Genomic DNA, 18731 nt, shown 5'->3' on the forward strand with positions numbered 1-18731 from the left:
GAACATGGACAGTGTTGCAGAGCTACTGGCAGGAAACCATGGGCAGGGCTGATTCCTGCAGAGGGGAGAGGAACAATGTACCGGCAATAGGAAAGGACAGGGATAAACTTCTGGAAGTGGGAAACAGCTAATCCTAGTGTTTAGCTCTGGTGTGTCTCCTTCCATCAACATATTTCAAAGAGCTTTGTGCTGGAATACAAGGACAAATGTGACCATGGCACAATGCAGAGCTGTGAGCTGAATGCGCTTGCTGGCATATCAGCACTGCCCAGCCCCTCTCCTTTGCTGCTTCCCCTGGGTTCATCACATCCCTCTTCCCTCTCAGCAGGGCTTGTTATCCACCTCTGTCTGTGCTGCACCCTGCAGACAAACCCTAAATGTCACTATCTCCATTTTGTGCATAGGGACAAAACAGGAGACGAAACAGCCTCCCACAAGGGTACAGAGCCAAGGAGAGACCCCTGATCTCCCAAGCACCACAACTAATGAGCATCTGTGCTTTCCCTGTTAGATCACCCACCTCCAGCAGCCCCTTCAGAAAGCAAGGGACAATGACAGACTCCAACGTGCACCCCTGGGGCTCTTATGCCCCTTAGTCCCATCAGGCTGTGGTTAAACACTAGAGAGGATTATAAACGCTACAGTGTGCCTCTTTTTTTCCATTAAAAATGTGCTAGGAAATGGCTTATCCACATGGTGGGAGTAGTCCAGCTGGGGATGAGAAGTCTCCAAAGCCTCAGTCTGCTCCCATGGTGAGATACAGCCCAGGAGAGCCTCCTCTGTCAATCAAAACATGATGGAGAGGACCTAAGCCTGGTGCCACCACAGCAACACGTGTGCTGCCTTGGGCCAGGGGACCACTTGCACCTTCAAGGTGTGCTTTCCTGGCCTTGAGCAGCAACCTGCCAGGGTCCATGCCTGCATCCCAGAGCTCCTGTCCCAGGAAAGACATAGCCCTGCACCCAGCACCCAGGCCAGGATGGGTATCCAGCAGTTTCAGTAATTTCCAAGTCTATGACCTAACGAGAACAGCTTTTAGGTGTGATCACAGTAATTTCTAAGTGTGTTTGAAACCTCTGACATGCTCCTGAGTTAGCCCCCATCCCTTTCTCTAGCTTCTTTCCGGTGCCACTACCATCAGGAAAAGGCATTCAAAGTACACTGAAAAGCTCCATTTTCCAAAAGGGGCTTAGAGGCCAGGCTGTTAAGTCAGCTGGGAGTTTTAGAAAGCTTCAGGCTATCCTGCTTTCTGTGGCATGAAACACTGTGGTGCAGTTGCTGCTAAACAATGGTATTCTCAAGAAAGAGAACAGCGATGATTCCACCTGACAGCCTTTTCAGGGCTTCTGAGAGAAGGGCAAACTGAGCCAAGAAAGCATCCAAGAAGTCAAGCCGTGCCCCATCACAAATCCCCAGGAATAAAGCAGCACCAAGGGTCTGGCTTCTGGTAAAATGTGCATTTCTGCCATGCTATTACTCCTTCCAGATCGGTTTTTACTATGTGTCCGGCACATGCCCTTTGCTCCAGTGACAGGATATCCTTCATTTGTCTGCAGCAAGTGCAGATGAGCACTCCTTCATGTTGTTTTCCAAGTCGGCTGATGGGAGGGGTCAGCAGGGGCCAAAGCAGCTGCACCAAGTAAAGGAAAGGTAACCATGGCAACCCAAGTTATCTGCATCCTCCATGTATTTCCTTCTCCCCACCCTACATAATATCTTTCCCACCCAAACCTCAAGCCAATAGAGCCGGTGACCAGCTGGCAGGATGGGGACTGCAGAGGGGTCTCCTGCACCCAGAGTGTCTTGCTGTGTCTCGGGGCTCTCCACTGCAGGCTGAAGTCATCAAAAAGAGACCGAAAGCATAGAGAGGGATAACTCGCAAAAGCCAGAGCTCTTCACTCCCATAGATGGGGCGCTGGATATGTTGCCTTTGCTCCAGAGTTGCAGATCCATTGATGCTGCTCCTGGTTTTGGCTCTGAGCTGTAGCTCTTTCACAGCAGCAACAAGTTCTCCATCTGTGCCCCACGTCAAACCCAGCTACAGTTTTGGCCGGACTTTCCTGGGACTTGATAAATGCAACGCCTGCATTGGGACATCCATATGCAAGAAGTTCTTTAAAGAAGAAATAAGGTCAGAAACTCAGCACAGTAATTTTTAAGGCATTCTGCATAGTAATTTGAAAGTTACCTGTTAGAATTTCCAAATACTTTCATGAATGACAATGCAAAGAGCAACTTTTGCCTTTACAGCACTTAGTATTTTAATTAATGTGTATGAACTGCTCTTTTCTTTTAAAGCAATGCAAACATGATCATACTTCAGGCCTGAATTATAATTTGAAAGCAGGAGTAAAAGCTACAAATTTCTGCCTAGAGAGTGGCTCTAAAACAATTCAAGGCAGCGATGGGGGAAGGGAAGAGGGGAGGAAGAAGTCAGCTTGTTTAGATTTACTGGAAATATTTTATTATCAGCAACTGACTAAAGGCAAAGGGGGTTTAGCTTTGTATGCTCCAAACTGAGTATGTTAACTACAAACATATAAACACACTACATAGTTTTGTACCAGGTGCAACAACATGAATGTGCAGAATTTCACGTGCGTACTAACTAAGATCAAGAGCAATCTAAACCTGCCCGAGGCACGAGGACTTCTGCACATCAAGCTACCCACATGCTCAAAAATAGCTGTGGCTAAATTATTGGTGCACTTTGGGAAGGTTTCTGTGAGAACTTGAAGGCAGAGACAGAAATTGCATCTGCCTCGATGATAGTGAGACATACCACTGTCCAAGTGGTCATCAGACCAATCCAATCAGTTTTAGGCTCAAAAACAGAGTGCGTCTGATGAGAGCAAGGAAAATGTTGCCGGTTGTATTTGAGGAGAAAGTTAAAGGCAGTGCTTGGCAGAGGAAGGGTTTATTGGGTCTGATATGATTTATAGAGCCATATGCACTTTCTTTTATAGATATAAAAGCCCGAGGGAGAAGAAATTATTATAGTAAAATTGTATTTTTAATGCTATAATGTAAGTAGTATAGTATTAGACAAATCACCATTTTTATCTTAAACTATCCTATAAGACGTAGCATAGTAAAACTATAATGGTTTGTCTGGGATGGACTTGTAATACTGAACATCCATCCTTCCCTTACTGCCGCTGGGAAAAGGCAGCTTGTGGTCTTCCTAAGCCAGAGCACCCCTTTGCCATGGCACATCAGGGGGCCCAGCCCTGGATGGCTGGGAAAACCCTTTGGCTTTCCATGTCAGAGTGAGTACTAAGTGAGGTGCAGAGGCACAAAGAAGATCTAGGCCAGCAGTGCTGGAATTCTCCCAGCCCAGCCTGGACTGCTGTCCCAAAATGCAGGAGAGATTTGCAATCAGCATGCTCAGCTGGCTGACAGGGGCTGGCACAGGTCTGCAGGGGCTGGGGGTGAATTGGGGGTATGGGCTGCTCTGCATTTCATTCTCTGCAGCAGGATGGCACAGGAGCTGGCTCCTGCCCTGTGCCCCAACCTGCTGTGGATCCCTTTGCCACTCACCTGTGCAGGGTTTTTAGGGACCTGCTGCCAGGCACAAAGCACCTTCCACACGTGCAGCTCATCGCAGGTGCACCCGTTCGGTTACTCCCGCCCAGTCACTTGGGAGGCTGGGGCCGTGCAGCTTCCTTCAGCCCTCCAAAAATAGCAGGAGCCCTCTGCAGCGAGCAACTGCCTCTGGCTGGCTGCTGGCCAGCTGCATGTGCACCGGGGGGTGGGGAGAAAGGTGCTACGTGAGCGAAGGCAGGAGGCTGCCGTGCTGGCTTTCCTCTAGGGGGGCGGTGGGAAAGGGGTGCAGTTGTGCAGAGGGTCCCACAGGGGCCAGGAGTGCAGAGCCACAGACGTGGGAGCACGATGTTTCTGCCTCAGGGAAGGCAGAAGGGCTTCCTAAGCCAAAGAGTCTTTTTCCTCTCCAGCCAGCCCGCAGCTGGCTCCCCACCAGCCGTGCAGAACGCAAATAAGCGATAACGTGCAGTTCTGCTCTGAGCACTTTGGAAACTTATAAAATGTTCTCCTGAGCAGTCACTCAGCTTCAGGCTTTCCTTTGCAGGGGTAAAACTTGTTGTCCTGCTTGATTTCTTGAAAAACTAGGATTTTTTTGGCAGTTGGGAAGTTAAACAGGGGAAATTTCAGTGGCACTTGTGCTCTTTGATCCACCTTCGTGTACCTTTTCACATGTTCACAAAGGTGGAGGGCACTTGGTGCTTCTCTCTGTTAATTCACATTAGAACATGCTTTATTAATTCTCCATCGTTTTTGGGAGCTGTGACGTGCTTTCACAGTAAGAAGATGTGGGTTTTGTTCCCAGAACGGCTGGGGACTCATCTTGTGCTCCAATGTTCTTTACTTCCCTTATCTTTGCCCATCTTTATCCATCTGTAAATGAGAACACCAAGCCTGACTACCAACTGTACCAAGAGCAGTGAAAGTTTTTGTAAAATGCTAGACTTTCAAAACACTGCGAAACCGAGCTGGCCAAAACTATTTGCAGACTTGTGCCGATGCTGGTGGTGAGCTTTGGCCAAAAATAATGGGAAAGAAGTCTGAAAAAGCTGGAATGCTTAGATTTGATGGGGTTTTATATAGCATTACTTTATTTTTTTGCTTCAAGACTTAAATAATGGGAAAGAAGTCTGAAAAAAGATGGAATGCTTAGATTTGATGGGGGTTTATATGGCATTTCTTAATTTTTTTTGTTTTAAGAATTGTTTTTTAAAAAATATAAAATTCCAAATGCAGGCAAAATCATTTTGGCTGAAACAAAATACTTCACTACATCCAGGAAAAAAAAAAAAAAGGAAAAACAAGGTTGAATTTTTTTCAGAATTTAATTCTGGATTGATCTAAAACCTGTAATCTGTGACTCACATATTCACACAGATCTTACTGAAAGTCTTAATTAAAGCACATTCAGGCCCTCAGCTAAAGGGCTTCATACGAGAAGTGAGTTGTTACAGCACAACTTGATGATGAATCTTGAAAGTATTTAACAAGTGTGCCAGGCCAGCGCTGTGCTGCCCAGAAATGATGCCAAATACAGACTTGCTGCAGCCCGTGCCGGGTTCCCAGGCCTGCGTGGCTCTCCCCCAAGAGCTCTGCAGAGGAAGTCGCTCCATCCGCCCGCAAATTAATGCTCGGCCCTGGATTTCACACATCCATGAGCTGCTCGCACACGGGAGGCGGCACTTTCCTGCTATCTGCCTGACGTGAGCTCCCCTGAACACACAGGTCTGAGCCAAATCACAGGGAGTATTTGTGCTTAACTTAAAAATGAAAAAAGGAAAGAAAGAAAGAAAGAGAAACCCAGACCGTTGCCATCTCCTCCCGGGAGCGCCTGGCACACTGAGCCCGCTTTGCAGATGAGGCACTGGGAGGGGTCCTGATGCACAGCAAATCACAGTGAGGGGCAGCAATTATTCTCTGCTCTTTCGTCCTAGCTCAAAACTAGACCAGAAAAACCCACCCAAACCCAAACAAAGCTTTTTTCTTCATGTCAGGTGCCGTAATCTTAGGGAAGCTTCAACTTCATATCGGGTAAAACACCCAAAGGACCGAAATACTGGAAGCCACCAACCTGTTCACAGAAGGGGCTGAGCCTCCTCACTTCTGGCCAGCCTGCATCTCCATGGCAAATTTTTGAAAGGAGACACATGAATAGAGTTGAATGTTAAAGGAGGGCAAGCACCAGGGTTTTCCCCCTCCTGGGAACCCGTGTTTGCCCCAGAGCTGAGCTGCAGAGGTTGTGGTGGGGAAGGGGAGTGAGGTGCTACCTTCAAGAGGGATCTTGGGGAGGAGGTAGATCAGCCTCTGATGCTGGTTTGCATCGCTGAGTCAGTTGTTTGCCTGAAATCAGAGAAAATTAATCCCCAAAAAAATTTCTCAGTGCCAATTTCCCATCTGGAAGTTGAAACGACAGACCAGCTTCAGCTTTCATCTCACTCCAGCTAGCTAATCCTGCAGGGAACCTCTTGCCTCTCCTGTGTCACTTCTGAGCTACCAGCTTTAATTTACAGTGAGAATAAACTAGGACGTGCTCTCTTACGCACTTGGGCAAGGAGCTTGGGACAGGAGGTTTCAGGGGCAGTGAATGCAGGACGTTGGCCAAACCAAAGGTCAGAGTTCAGCCTCTTTCCAAGAGCAGGTTACAGGCACACTTACAGAGAAGGCACCACACTCCTCAGCTCTGGCATGTGCGACGTGTGTGTGGGCAGGGCTGAGGGGGCTGCTGAAACAAAAAAAAAAAAATTACCTAATTACCCAGCCCATATGCTCCCCTCCTGTGCCTGTGTAGGGGGAGAAAATTAGTGCAAGATCTCCATGGCTACAGCGGTGCTGCACACCCAGGGCACACGTACTCCGTCCCCCCAGTACACCCCAAACTCTGCTGCTGCTGGGGAGGTCATTCATGCCTCCTGCTAAAATACAATCAGCAGTGTTGGGGGAGACATGTTGACCCCAGTACTGAGTAAAGCCACCACCTAAAAACGAAAGTTCATTTCGACATTCGCAAATACATTTATTGTCAGGAGATTTTATTGTCAGGAGGGTCACTTTAACTGTTGAGTACTCCTTTTTTGGGAGCCTACCTCTAGGACTAAGAAAATTTAAAAGCACTGAGGATTCTTTACAAACCAAAACCCTATGACCCTCTCCCTTTCCTCCCTCTCTCTACATGGCCCAAAAAACCCCATTTGGGTGTTTCGCCCCTTAACCCTTTGGCCCTGCTCCTGACAAGGGATAGTGTTCATTTCATAGTTTACGTGGGAAGCAAAGAAGGATATCTTTTCCAAAACATGTTTCCTCAGCTGATGGTTTCATCCTGCTTGCCTCACCCTGGTGTCCACCCACCCAGGGTCACTCAGCCTGGGTCACATGATGACCCTGAGATTAGCTCAGTTGGAGCTCGGTGCTGAAAACAGCAAGTTCATGGTTTCAATCCCTGTATGGGCTATTCTCTCTAGGAGTTGGACTCGATGAACCTTGTGGGTCCCTCCAACTAGGAATATTCTCTGATTCTGTGATGGCAGAAAGCCCCTGGGGTCGGCACGAGGTGGAGAAACTCGGCGGGGCGGGCGCTGCGCGGGTGTCCGTGTGGCTTGTTAACCCGCTCTCCGTGGGGCTCTCGTTTTGGTTTGGCAGGTTTGACACCTGGCTTTCTTCTCATTTAAAGCTGCCCCCCAGCTACCTGCTCAGCTACTCGGGCAACTACACCGACGATGCCAAGAGCTGGAGGCTGGTGGACATCACCCGGCTGACCTCCAAGTACCAGCACGACCGGGCCGACAAGCGCATCTGCACCTCCCTGCTCAAGACCAAGACCTGCAGCCTGGAGCGTGCCCTGCGCCGCACACAGCGCTTCCAGAAGTGGCTGCGGGCCAAGCGCCTCACCCCCGACCTGGTCCAGGTCTGTGCCCCACGGCTCCTGCCCCCCCACACCAGCTGGGGGGAGCAGGGGTTGCCATGCAGTTTGGGGGGCGCGGAAAAGGGTCTGAAGGAGGCACGGCTGCAACTTGTTGGGTGGAGGGCGAGTTTGGGTGATGGTTGGCACTCTCCTTCCTGCTCAGTTGGTGGGGATGGGGCAGCCCTGTGTTCCCCCATGCCACAGGGGAGAAGAAAAATGAGGCCCTGATGGAAAGAAAAGGCCAGGGAAACCACACCCAGGCACAGGTAAAGCCATGGCACTGCCTGGCCAGGGCTTGGGTGGGCTTGAACCCAGCAAGGAGAGCATCAGCTTCCTTGTGCAGGCTGAGGCTGAAGGCCCATGGAAAGCCGTAGCATCCACTGGCTTCAGGCACAGGGATGATATAAAGCCACGCACACAAACACAGCAATGGCTCTGGTGGGGAAATTCCTGCCACTTTTTTTTTTATTTTCTGGTTTTAAATGATATCTCAGCATTTTGGTTTGGGCTTGTTTTTTTTTTTGGTCATAAAGTTGCACCCAAAAAGGCAGTCCATGCCTTGAAAGTGATTTTGCTTTGGGCTGGGGACCAAGCCAGCGTGGGCCCCCCAGAGCAGCACAGGCAGTCAGAGCCAGAGCCTCGATTACTCATCCTCCTGCCATCCATAGCAAATGACCTCAGGCACAAAGAAGCACACTGCCCTTTCTGTCACAGTCCTGGGGTGTCACAGATGAAGCCAGGACAGGCACACTGTGTTGGGGGGTTGTTGACACCAGGTAGGTGGGCAGCTATGGCACAGGGCATCCCCCTCACCCCATCAAAACAACAGCAAAACATTTCAATAACCACTGGAGAGGGGCAGGGAGGAGGTTTGATATACACTAAACAAGACCCTGAGAGGCAAAGAAGGATTATTCCAGTACTTCTTCCCCTTCCAAGAGAAAAGTGGCTGTGAAAAAGGGACTTAATTTTACTTTTAGTTGCTGCTTTAGTTTTTCCTCTTCTGCTGCCCTGTGGAGCACCACACTTGAGAAGGGAGAGTGAGAGACCCCATTCAGCAGCCAGGGATGGTGCCTGGGCTGCACAGAGATGGACTTACCCAAATCACTGACAGTCAGGCACAGCAGGTCCCCCTGAAGCCAGTACCATCCTCAGTGGCACATGCCTGACAGGGAAACATCTTTTTGGGTAAAAGCTACACTTTGCTTTGTCCAGACACCTCGGGAGAGGCACTAGGGAGAAAATCTTGGTAAAAATCTGTGATAATCTCTAGCAGAGTGAATGAGCATTTTGGGGCAAACTGTGGTAATCAGTAGTGGACAGGTAGGAAAGATTTTGTGGTAAAATCTGAGGTAATTTGTACAGGAAAGAAAAGAACATTTTGAGGTAAAAATTAGGTAATCAGTAGTGGACAAGTAGGGAAAGTTTGGGGGGTAAAATCTGAGGTAATCTGCAAAGGGGAAAAAAAAGAACAATTTGAAGTAACAAGTAGTGGATAGGCAGGAAAATTTTGAGAGTAAACTTGAGGTAGTCTATAGGGCAGAGAATGAACATTTTGAGGTAAAAATGAGTTATTTTAGTGGAAATGCTGGGAAAATTTTTGGGATAAAATCTGAGGTGATCTGTAGCAGAGGGAATGAACATCATGAGGTAAACTGAGGTAATTAGTAGTGCACAGGTAGGGAAAATTGGGGGGTAAAATCTGTTTTAATCTCTAGGGGAGAGAATGAACATGCTGAGGTAAACTCACGCAATCAGTAGTGGACAGATTCCTATCACTCCCACTCAGAGCATCTCTCACTTGAGCTTGTGGGCCATGGGAAGGGACAACTCCTTGGGGCGGCAAGCAGCAACTTTCCAGGCACCTGCTGGCCATCACTGTCCCCCCAGGCAGCACTCCAGGGGGCTGCAGGAGGGCAAGTTGGGCTGCCAGGTCCTCCAGCCTCGCTGGAGTGTCCAGTGTGCTTGTGCAAAACTGGCCTGCCTCCCCCAGCAGCGCTGTATGAAAGGGAAGAAAAGATTAAAACTTCCATTTGCTGAGCTGGGTGAAAAAGTAACTGGAGAAATGTGGCTCTGTGGTATCTCAGATCTGCTGCAAAGTTAAATCATTAGCTGAGCCCAAATCCTTCTCCTTAAAAGGCTCTTCGTGTGCTATACAGTTTTCCCTACCCCGTCCTTTCCGAGTCTGAACTCCCAGCTGAGCTGGCTGGACTGCACACACACACACACACACACACACACACATGGATGCACACACATGCACACACACACATATGCTCGCATGGAGACTCTGGCTGGGGAGCCCTGACCTTGCACTTATCCAGTTTCTCCCAGGAGCTTGAATTTCCCTGTGCAGCAGCAGTGGGAAGCTGAGCTGGCTCCGGGGTCCCTCTGAAGTGAGCTCGGTGTCAGCCGCTGGGGACAAGCCCAGGGACAAACTCCCCGGGACATTTCAGCAAGCCCTGCAGCTTTTTAGTTGGAGAGGGCATGGGAGGCTGCAGGGAGGCCTAGACCTTTGCAAATCAGCCTCAGGATTGCTCTGCTCATGTTTTCGTGGTCCTCTGTTTCTGTTAATCAGCCAGAGAAACCTAAATTAGAATACAAATCCCTTCTAACAGAGTGCAGGTTTGAATATATGGAGAAGCACTGTGATCCAGAGGACCTGGGACCTTCTCCCCCACCTCCAAATTTCAGCAGCAAATCACTTTTTAAGATCAGGCATGAACTCTGCAAAATGGCTTCTGGTCTCACAGTGGTCTAAATTGAAAAGTGGCCAGTGGCAACAAAATTGCAGTCACACTGCCTGAGTGAGTTTGTACCCCAGACGCCCCCCAGCCACCACAGGTTGCAGTATGACCTCCCCAAGCTGTCTGGCCCCATAGAGATGGGGATTCCCTTCCTCTCTGACCACCCCTCCTGTCCTCCTCCCATTGAAAAAACGCAGGAGCACCTCTGCCTTCACCCCAGCCCAGCGCCACTGCCCCTCTGCGGTGTTTGCTGGGCAAATCCATGTTGGTAACCAGGCATGAGCCATCAGAGGGGTGTTTCTTGGGGGGTGCCATATGTCACTGCAAGTACTTACCTTCAGACTTGCTCTTATGGCTTTATTTCCTCCCGTCCCCCTTTTCAGAGATGTTAACAGCACATGGATCTCGATGCCTGACACGATGCCCACTCTGTCTCACAAAGCTGCAGTCACCCAGCGGCGTCTGCACTCCCCTCCCTGCAGTTTATCTTATATGGCAGTCACTGAGGAAAGCTAATGGGCTCAGGTAGTTTTGTCTTATAGACACAAAATTGTGACAGACCATAACGTGCTCGAATCAAAATGACAGACCATGAAGGAATGTTTCCCCACTTTACGCTGCCTGCCCTGCCTGACCCAGCCATCAGCCGAGCTGCCTGCCACGGTGATTATTTCACCCGCCACAATGAAAATCTTTACTGGATGCAACAAACTCTTCAGTCTTAAAATCCAACTTGCTTCAGAGATGAGCAGGATTTAGCAGGGGCTCAGCCTGCACGGCAAACCCAGCCACCCACTGCTTCGCCCAGGAGCTCATCACCTCAAACTGTGCTGCATGCTTTTCCTGTTGGAGGGGAAGAGCAACAGCAAAGCAGGTTAGTTTCAGCACGGATCGCCCACCGGGCAAATTTACAACCCTGTCTCCAAAGCACAGCCTGGAAAATGCTGAAGGCAGACAGAGGAAAGCAGTACTGGGGTGAAAAGCCATCGTTTGGAATCCCTCTCTCCAGGCTGTTTGAAACTACTGACCAGCATCTCTGCCTGTCCTCAGCAGATGTGCCAGCACGCTGGTTATTTGGCCTCTGAGTGCCATACATGTTGCTTTGCTTGCTGCACATGGGCAGCAGCTCACTCCTCTGTCAGCTAGTCCATCCTGGAGAAGGACAGGCTCTATGGGGCTCCCAGAGCTGCCTCCCAGACCTGCTACCCTCTTTGACCTGGTACCTCATCATCAGACATGTTTTGTTAAACCTGCTGGCAGTGGGGATGAGCCCCGTAGCTTCTCAGGGCATCCTTACTTTCTTTCTTTTGGGAGTGAAGGAGACCCTTGGATTCACATGGCCAGGATCTCTGAGAGCTTTGACTCCTACCTCCAAGTGCTCCCTTGTGGAGCCCACCCTAAAGATGGTCATTTGGTGAAGCTGCACAGGGGGCAGGAGGCAGCTGTGCTCCTGGTCTGTGCCATCCCTCCTTGGGTTGGCTGAAGAGAAAACAGTGCCAGGAGATGTTGTCTTCCAGAGGTTGTCTTTATGTCAGAGTGAATTCTGGGTGCGTCTGCTCCACATATGCATATGTATGCACACACTGGGTTTAAATTGCATCATGTACTGTGCAGTAGGGGGAAGAAAATCACAGCTGACTGCAGGTAGGCTTTGCAGAAACTGCTCATTATCAGATATAGAAATGTAGGTATTTAGTCAAAGTAAATAAGAAGCTTTGTAAATCAATCACAAACAATACATCAGGCTGTCTGTCAGGTCTTATTCTCTGGCGTGATAAGACACTGCAAAGGACTGAAGATGTTCGCAGATAAATCCGTATCTCCAGTGCTTCCAGTATGTGTTCTTCATATTTTTCTTCCACTGACAATTTTTGTCTGACAATTTTACAGCTCCAGCTCCTTTTCTGCTGTAGGGATGTTTCCATCAGTCTGCAGGAAGGGGAGACCCCACTCCACTGAAGCAATCGAGGAGGTGCTGAGCTTTCACTGCTGACTGTCTCAGCCGAAATCAAAAGGCCCCGTTGTCCAGTTTTTGTGAATCAGGACTTCGTTAAACTATAGAAAGCTGCACCAAGGGTTGATACAAAGGTGGCAGCACCCAGCCCTGCTCTTCTGCTCCCCCACTGCCACTGGTGTGCCTGAAATAATTCCTCAGGAAACCAGCAGCCATGAGCACTGTGTGCAGCATGTGTCCACATCTCTGTTAAGAGGATGAGCTCTGACCCTGGAAAAATCCTAATTATACCTTTCATGCCTTCCCTGTCACTGTGATTTCTGTTCCTACTGTGTAATCTTCAGTGTCTCGGCTTTTGCGTTACAAACTCCTGGAGGCAGCAAGGCTTTCTAACTTTGGCTGCAAATATTTGCATACACACTGAGCTGCAAGAGACTTTCTCCACCATTTATCTCTTACTTAACACAGTTCTGTTCTGCTCATTTTTTCTCACTTCTCCTCCAAAGGGAAAGAGACAGAGTCAGCCACAATCTCCCTGCAAGTGCTGCAAGACAGAAACCCATAACCAACCCACCCCTCCTTCTGTGGTTTTAGACAATTAATTGAGAAACTATTTCCACACCAGAGGAGAGGGGTGTAACTAGAACTGGGGAGAATTATTTTTGACAAATGTTCTATTCTTTTTTGGGGAAAAAGGGTTCTTTGGTTGATGTGAAACAACCGCACTTCAGTTGGGGTTGAGTTTCTCAGGTAGTTTTGACCAGCTATTGGCATTCAGGGCTTGTTCTGTGCAACTGATGGCCAAGGAAGGCATGGTTGGGACTTCACTGAGGCCAGCAGGGATACAGAGGAGAAGACACAGGACATCCAGTTCCCCTTTCCACCTCCAGCTGGGAAAATGTCATGGTCCTTCTTTCCATGTTTCTTTATTTCTTTGTTGTGGCTGGATAATAAAGTGGTTTATGCCAAATGAACAGCTCGCACAGGAAGGGCTGAGAGGGACCTACCTCAGAGATACCAAATGACTCGGGGAGATGCTGAGTCAAATCTTTGCTCTCAGCATGAAGGATGGCAGGGAGCAACGTGAGCTCCAGTGCCCTTTTGTCTGAAAAACATCTCCTAGCCATCAAATCGTAAAGAAAATCCAAAAGGGTATACTTGGCTACTGGGATCATTTTTAATAAAAGGCATTAAAAAAACCCTGATTCCTTTCCCCAGCAGAGGCATGGCAGGTCAGTGCTTCTGTGCCACTGCCTCCATACATCCACTCCGCTTGGTTATTAAGGAAGACCAGCTTAAAAAAAAAAAAAAGAAGTAATTTTTGACTATGGAAGTATGAATTTCCATGCCATTTATCCCAGCCATTGATTGCTTGTGCAATTTTACAAGCCAAACTTCCAATTCTGAACGGTGAAATACAGTAATAATTGACTCCATTAGCCCAATGGTTCTCTATTTGTTGCTGGTATTTACAAAAAATACACACAGTCTATTCAAATTTGGTTTTGCTAGTTAACATGTGAGTTTATCAGAGAGAGAATATATCCTGTGCTTGTACTCACAGAGTGTTTATTTACACTTTTGAAGCATGTTTACTGACCTTAGCTAATAGTATTTCCAAGAAAGCTGCTCACAGGTTAAGCAAATAGTGAAGCGATCTGAAGATTATTTAATGAGGGAAGTGACTCACTGTTTTAACAACAGGAGGGCCTCCACCAGGGAGCTGGGATGCCAGGGCTGGAAACCCGGGTGGAGGGAGGAGGCCTGCAGTGTGGACACACGTGGTGCTTTCAGTCGGGGGAATACGAGGTTTGCAGTGTCCATGGCTGTGCCGTGAAGACTGGGAGCCATTCTGGAAACCTGAGTTGTGAACAGGCATTTTTGGATGGCACAGGTCTTTTCCCAGGAGGGGTTTGCTGTTGAGATCCACCCGTGTGCCCACACCCTTGGGAGTTGTGCCACAGCGGGCAGAGCACAGAGGTGCCTCTACCCCCAGCATGGTCCAAGCATGTTGCAACATCTCAGGCTGGAAAATAGACATCTTTGCCGTGTTTTCCCCTCTCACCAGGGCCTGTCCAGCCCAATGCTGCGCTGCCCATCCCAGAGACTCCTGGACAGGATAGTGCGGCGCTACGCCGAGGTGCCGGACGCTGGCAGCATCTACATGGACCATCTCACTGACCGGGACAAGCTACGCCTGTTGTACACGCTGGCAGTGAATTCACACCCCATATTGTTACAGGTGTGTACCACCCTGCCCCGGCTTGGAACACCACCCCACAAGCCCTCACAAGCAAATCCTCCCACGAGAGGTGCACCAGCCCCCAGCTGCAGAGGAGTCCCAGCCCTAGCCTTTGGGCCACTCTCTGGCCTCCACAAAGTGTATTTCTTCTATGGGGTTGGATGGTTGAAGCCAAGCAGGCTCCTGCAGTGTTCCTTGCATCAGCCCATGAGGCTGTGGAGAGATGGGAATGCCCAAGTCCTTAAATAAATCAGAAGCCAGGCAGGTATTGCAGTAGCGACTGTGAAAGCCAGGGTTTTACACATCCCTGATACTTCACAGTGTTAAGTTTGCATTGCTAATGTATTACTTAAAATTACAGTCTGTTTATGAAAGGGAAAGAGCATGGTTTAGAGTGGGAGGATCAAGATGCAGCATGGATGTTGAACATGGACTTGGGGAGCACTGACTTCCCATGTTCCGTGTGCCGGTGCTGTGTTTTCCATTTGCATGCCCCTGGTGACTAGCTCCATGGCAAACTGCAGCTCTGCAGAAGTGTTGAGTGGAATCCCAAATACAACTGAACTCTGGATGTGAAGGCAGTGGTCTGGGACATCTCACACCCCTCCCCTGTTCCCTGGCTGATGTGCCTGGCAAGTGGCTCCTCTCTTTCCTTATATCTCTGAGGGAGTATCCTCACCTTTCCCCACACCAGCACACCATCAGTCCTCATTGTTGTTTCTTGCAACCCTTCACAATTTAATGAAGAGCAGAGGCAGTGGCAGCATCATCTGTCTCTGGCCCCGGGTCATCACCACCCTCAGCAGCACATGCAGCTCTACCCTCTCCCAGGGAGGGGAAATGGTGCTCATGTTCCAGGAGGCTCCTGGGGATCATTCAGCCACCCCAGCCATGGCTCACTGGGACCTGAGGCTGTGGCTCTTAGCGCTCTAAAGACATGGGAATGCAGCCTAAAGAGGTGAAAAAAATATGCCAAAGAATGGCTTGATTTTACATGGGTACCCAAAATGCCTTCACAGCAGAAGGGAGAAGCAACCTTAAACATGAAACTGGACAAGTTCATAATGCCTTGGCAGAGCCCAGGGCACTGGGTAGATGGATAAGTCATAATGTAAATGACAGAGAGCTTTGTGTTGGCACAGCTCAGCAGTCATATGGTTTAGTTTCCACCAGGGATAACTGCATGAGCTGCAGGGAGGCAGGGAGCCCAGCCCAGGTGCCCCCACCATAGCAAACACCCAGCATTTCTGTTCCTGAGACTGCAAAGTCTCCTGCAAAAGAGTCAGGCAGTTCTTACAAATTAGCAAAAACTGCTTTAGCCCCACCTCACCTCCGAGCCATGACTTCAGCTACACAGTGTTCATGAGGGACCCATAAAAGACACCTAAAATTAGATGTTCTGTGGCTAAAATTTTAATGATTTTGAAGCCCATTATTATCTTGGACTTTCCAGTTAGTTTCCCTAGTAGAATAAGTCCTGAAATGTCAGATTCTTCCTTCATTACAAAAAAAGACCAAAAAGAAAAGGGAAATAAAAGCATTATAGCTCCTCCAGGATGGAGCAGCACCTTTCCCAGATGGTGGGGCAGGATGGGGTGAGGAAGGGTTTCAGGCTGGTTTAGAGACCAAAGCACTGGAGGGAGGCGGGTCCATGGGCAGAGCACAGCAGCCAGAAGACAGGGATAATCCCTGCATTCCTTCTCTCCCTGGCAGATCTTCCCCGACGTGGAGGGGTGGCCCTTCCCGCGGTACCTGGGCTCCTGTGGGAGGCTGGTGGTCAGCGCCAGCACCCAACCCCTGCGCGACTTCTACAGCGCGGCCCCCGAGGTGGCCGCCGACCTGGCCCTGCAGCTCCTCGCCGTGCTCCGCTCCATGGGCACCAACGACCTCAACTACTTCTTCTACTTCACCCACGTGGACGCTGGCACCTTCGGCGTGTTCAGCAATGGGCATCTGTTCATCCGGGATGCCAGCACGCTGGGGATCATCGACAAGGAGGAAGGTACTCAGCAGGCGCCGTGGCCGCGCGTCTGTCGCCGGAGGGCTTAGCGAGCAAATCTGTCACCTGCTACGTTCAACTCCGCTGCTGGGTTGGGGTTCTTTTTAATAACTCAAATAATGAAAAGTTTACCAACAGCAGATCCTGCCATCCTGGCTCTGAGTCGGGAAGGCGACAGGTATTTCGCTTGTGCAGTCAGTGATTTTGTGACTGCCCCCCCGCCCCGTAGCTGGCAGCAGCTTTCAGTGCACACAGTGCTCAACACTTTCATTTGAATTTTTCCTAAATCACCTCTTTTAAAACTTTTGCCACACAAATGTCAGTATTTGCAAGTAGAAATTTCATAATTTCATTTGTTTTAAGTATTGGGTCCAATTGGACCCATTTTATGTGAATTTATCACATTAATAATGGTTATTATTATTATTATAACAGCAAAATCCCACTTTTGTCATTTTTACATAAAATCAAGGGTTACTAAGCATTACTATTCATTGTTCACAGGTTGTGTTGGTCTAATCCACAAAGTAGAGCTAGTCAAAGACAATTCTTCCAATAATTTAACGGTTTAATTTTGAACGTTCAATTTTTCAAAAGGCCTTTCCTCGGCTCACACATTCAGCTGAGCTGATCTCAAATATTCAGAAGCAGCTGTCAGAAAATTTTCCACTGGGTTTCCTATTCTTGTCCCAACAGCTATTACTGTTAACTCGATTCCAGCTGGATGAGGTGTTGTTGCAAGCTAATGATTTGGGTAACATAGGAAAAATTATGGGTCTGCTTATTTGTGGCAGTTTTTGTAGGAACTCCACATTTCAGGTTTGTACTCCGGTTCTCATTTTTTCTGCATCAGTTTGACTTGACAGACTCCTCTCCAATTCCTCTGTCAGGCAGTTCTGCAGAGCTCTGTCATTCAGAAAAATATACATATTTCAGGAGTGAGAAAGTTGGCCCATATACAGCTGCAGCACAGAGTAATTTGTGGTGAAAGGTGCCCACATCCTTTAGATAACAACAAACCCTGTGTTAGTACAGAGGAGCGAACATCTGTGATTATCCAGGGGCTCACTACCATGTTTCTAACAACTGGTTTAATTGTCTCCAGCAGGGAGCCAGCTGATCGATGGCCAGCAGGAGCACAAAGATATATTTAGCTGTTTGACTGTGGACTGCCAGTCTGCGTTCGTGTCCTGTGACTCCATCAGGGAGAAGCACAGCCTCGTCATGGTGTGTCAAGAGCTTTTGCCCAAGCTCCTGAAGGGGAAATTCCTGCAGCCCGTGCAGGAGAAGATAGACAGCTTCCTCCAGCACTGTGCCAGCGGCCTCACCGACGACCAGGGTGTCAACGAGGCCATTGCCAAGCTGGCGGAGATCCTGAAACCTCTGCGGTCCTGCGATTCCCGCTTCGCCTACCGCTACCCTGACTGCAAGTACAGTGACAAGTACTGACGGAGTGGGAGCCCCCGGGAAGGACTGGGGCAGTGTCAGCCCCCTGCCCGTGTGGGAAGCGAGAAGGAACCAGGGTAGATGCAAAGAGCTGCACCAAATCTGGGGCTTTCTCATCCAGACGGAGGAGGAGGGAGCAGAGCGCACAGGATTTATTGTTCATCTCCCAGAGATGCATTTGTTAACGTGGGATATTAGGCATGATGTATGGCTTATGGATTATTAACGTTATCATGAGTGACAGGGGCTGCAGGATTAATAAATCTCATTCACGTATTTTGGCCTTGGAAGAGTTTTCCATCCCTCTGAAGGCAGGATGCTCACAACTATCTAGATAGAGGAGCTCTACTACCAAGGAAGCCTTTCTGATTGAAATGCTTTATACATAATGTGGGATGGATGGAAGCATTTAAGACTTTCCCTATGGCTATTTTTAATTTGCTAAAAATCATAGATAAACTGAACCATGGGATCAGTTCTGTACCATCATCCATCACAGATTACTTTCATAAAATATTTAAATTTTATTTCTTTTATGGCACACAGAACAGAAAGACGCAATCAACAGCATTAAAAAGCTGAAAGGTCCTCCCATGTCTCTTGAGATTTAATTTCTCTAATCCCCAAATATAATTACTTCTAGTCTTTCCCAAGTTGATGGGCAGTAATTGGAGACTAATATGGGGTTTTGGTTTAAGATCTGAAAAAAAAAAAATCAGCTCTGGGATATGATTGTTCAGCAGATACTTTCACATTTTTCTCCCTAAAGAAAAGTGGAGGCACCATTTGCACGAAACCATTCAGATGGGAAAATTGCCTTAAGAGGAGAAACAACACAGGCAGAGGATGAGACATTGGTTTACACGGAGTCCAACAAGACTTGTTGAACACTCAGTACTCCAGTG

At 48.6% G+C, this 18731-nt stretch overlaps 1 protein-coding gene across 2 annotated transcripts; it reads left to right on the top strand.

The window, feature by feature from the left end:
* The first annotated feature begins 1755 nt into the window (after positions 1 to 1755).
* DIPK2B (divergent protein kinase domain 2B) lies at positions 1756 to 18102 on the top strand. Of its 2 annotated transcripts, none has more exons than XM_018084389.1 (5): positions 1756 to 2131; positions 7177 to 7441; positions 14208 to 14381; positions 16095 to 16383; positions 17486 to 18102. In XM_018084389.1, the coding sequence occupies exons 1-5, from the start codon at positions 1908 to 1910 to the stop codon at positions 17827 to 17829; spliced, it is 1296 nt and encodes a 431-aa protein (XP_017939878.1). In that variant the 5' UTR covers positions 1756 to 1907; the 3' UTR covers positions 17830 to 18102. The 2 variants fall into 2 exon arrangements, with proteins under 2 accessions (XP_017939878.1, XP_008921104.2); XM_008922856.2 differs by having other exon boundaries at positions 17489 to 18102.
* Positions 18103 to 18731: the final 629 nt, after the last annotated feature.

The sequence above is a fragment of the Manacus vitellinus genome, unplaced genomic scaffold (genome assembly GCF_001715985.3).
Source record: "Manacus vitellinus isolate BGI_N305 unplaced genomic scaffold, ASM171598v3 scaffold_7_pilon, whole genome shotgun sequence".
Classification (NCBI taxonomy): Eukaryota; Metazoa; Chordata; class Aves; order Passeriformes; family Pipridae; genus Manacus; species Manacus vitellinus.

Excerpts from the sequence above, each read along its gene's own strand:
- DIPK2B (XM_018084389.1), top strand. The coding sequence starts at position 1,908 with ATGGGGCGCTGGATATGTTGCCTTTGCTCCAGAGTTGCAGATCCATTG. Across the intron at positions 2,132-7,176 it reads TTCTTTAAAGAAGAAATAAG|GTTTGACACCTGGCTTTCTT; the intron begins GTCAGAAACTCA and ends TTGGTTTGGCAG. Across the intron at positions 7,442-14,207 it reads TCACCCCCGACCTGGTCCAG|GGCCTGTCCAGCCCAATGCT; the intron begins GTCTGTGCCCCA and ends CCCTCTCACCAG.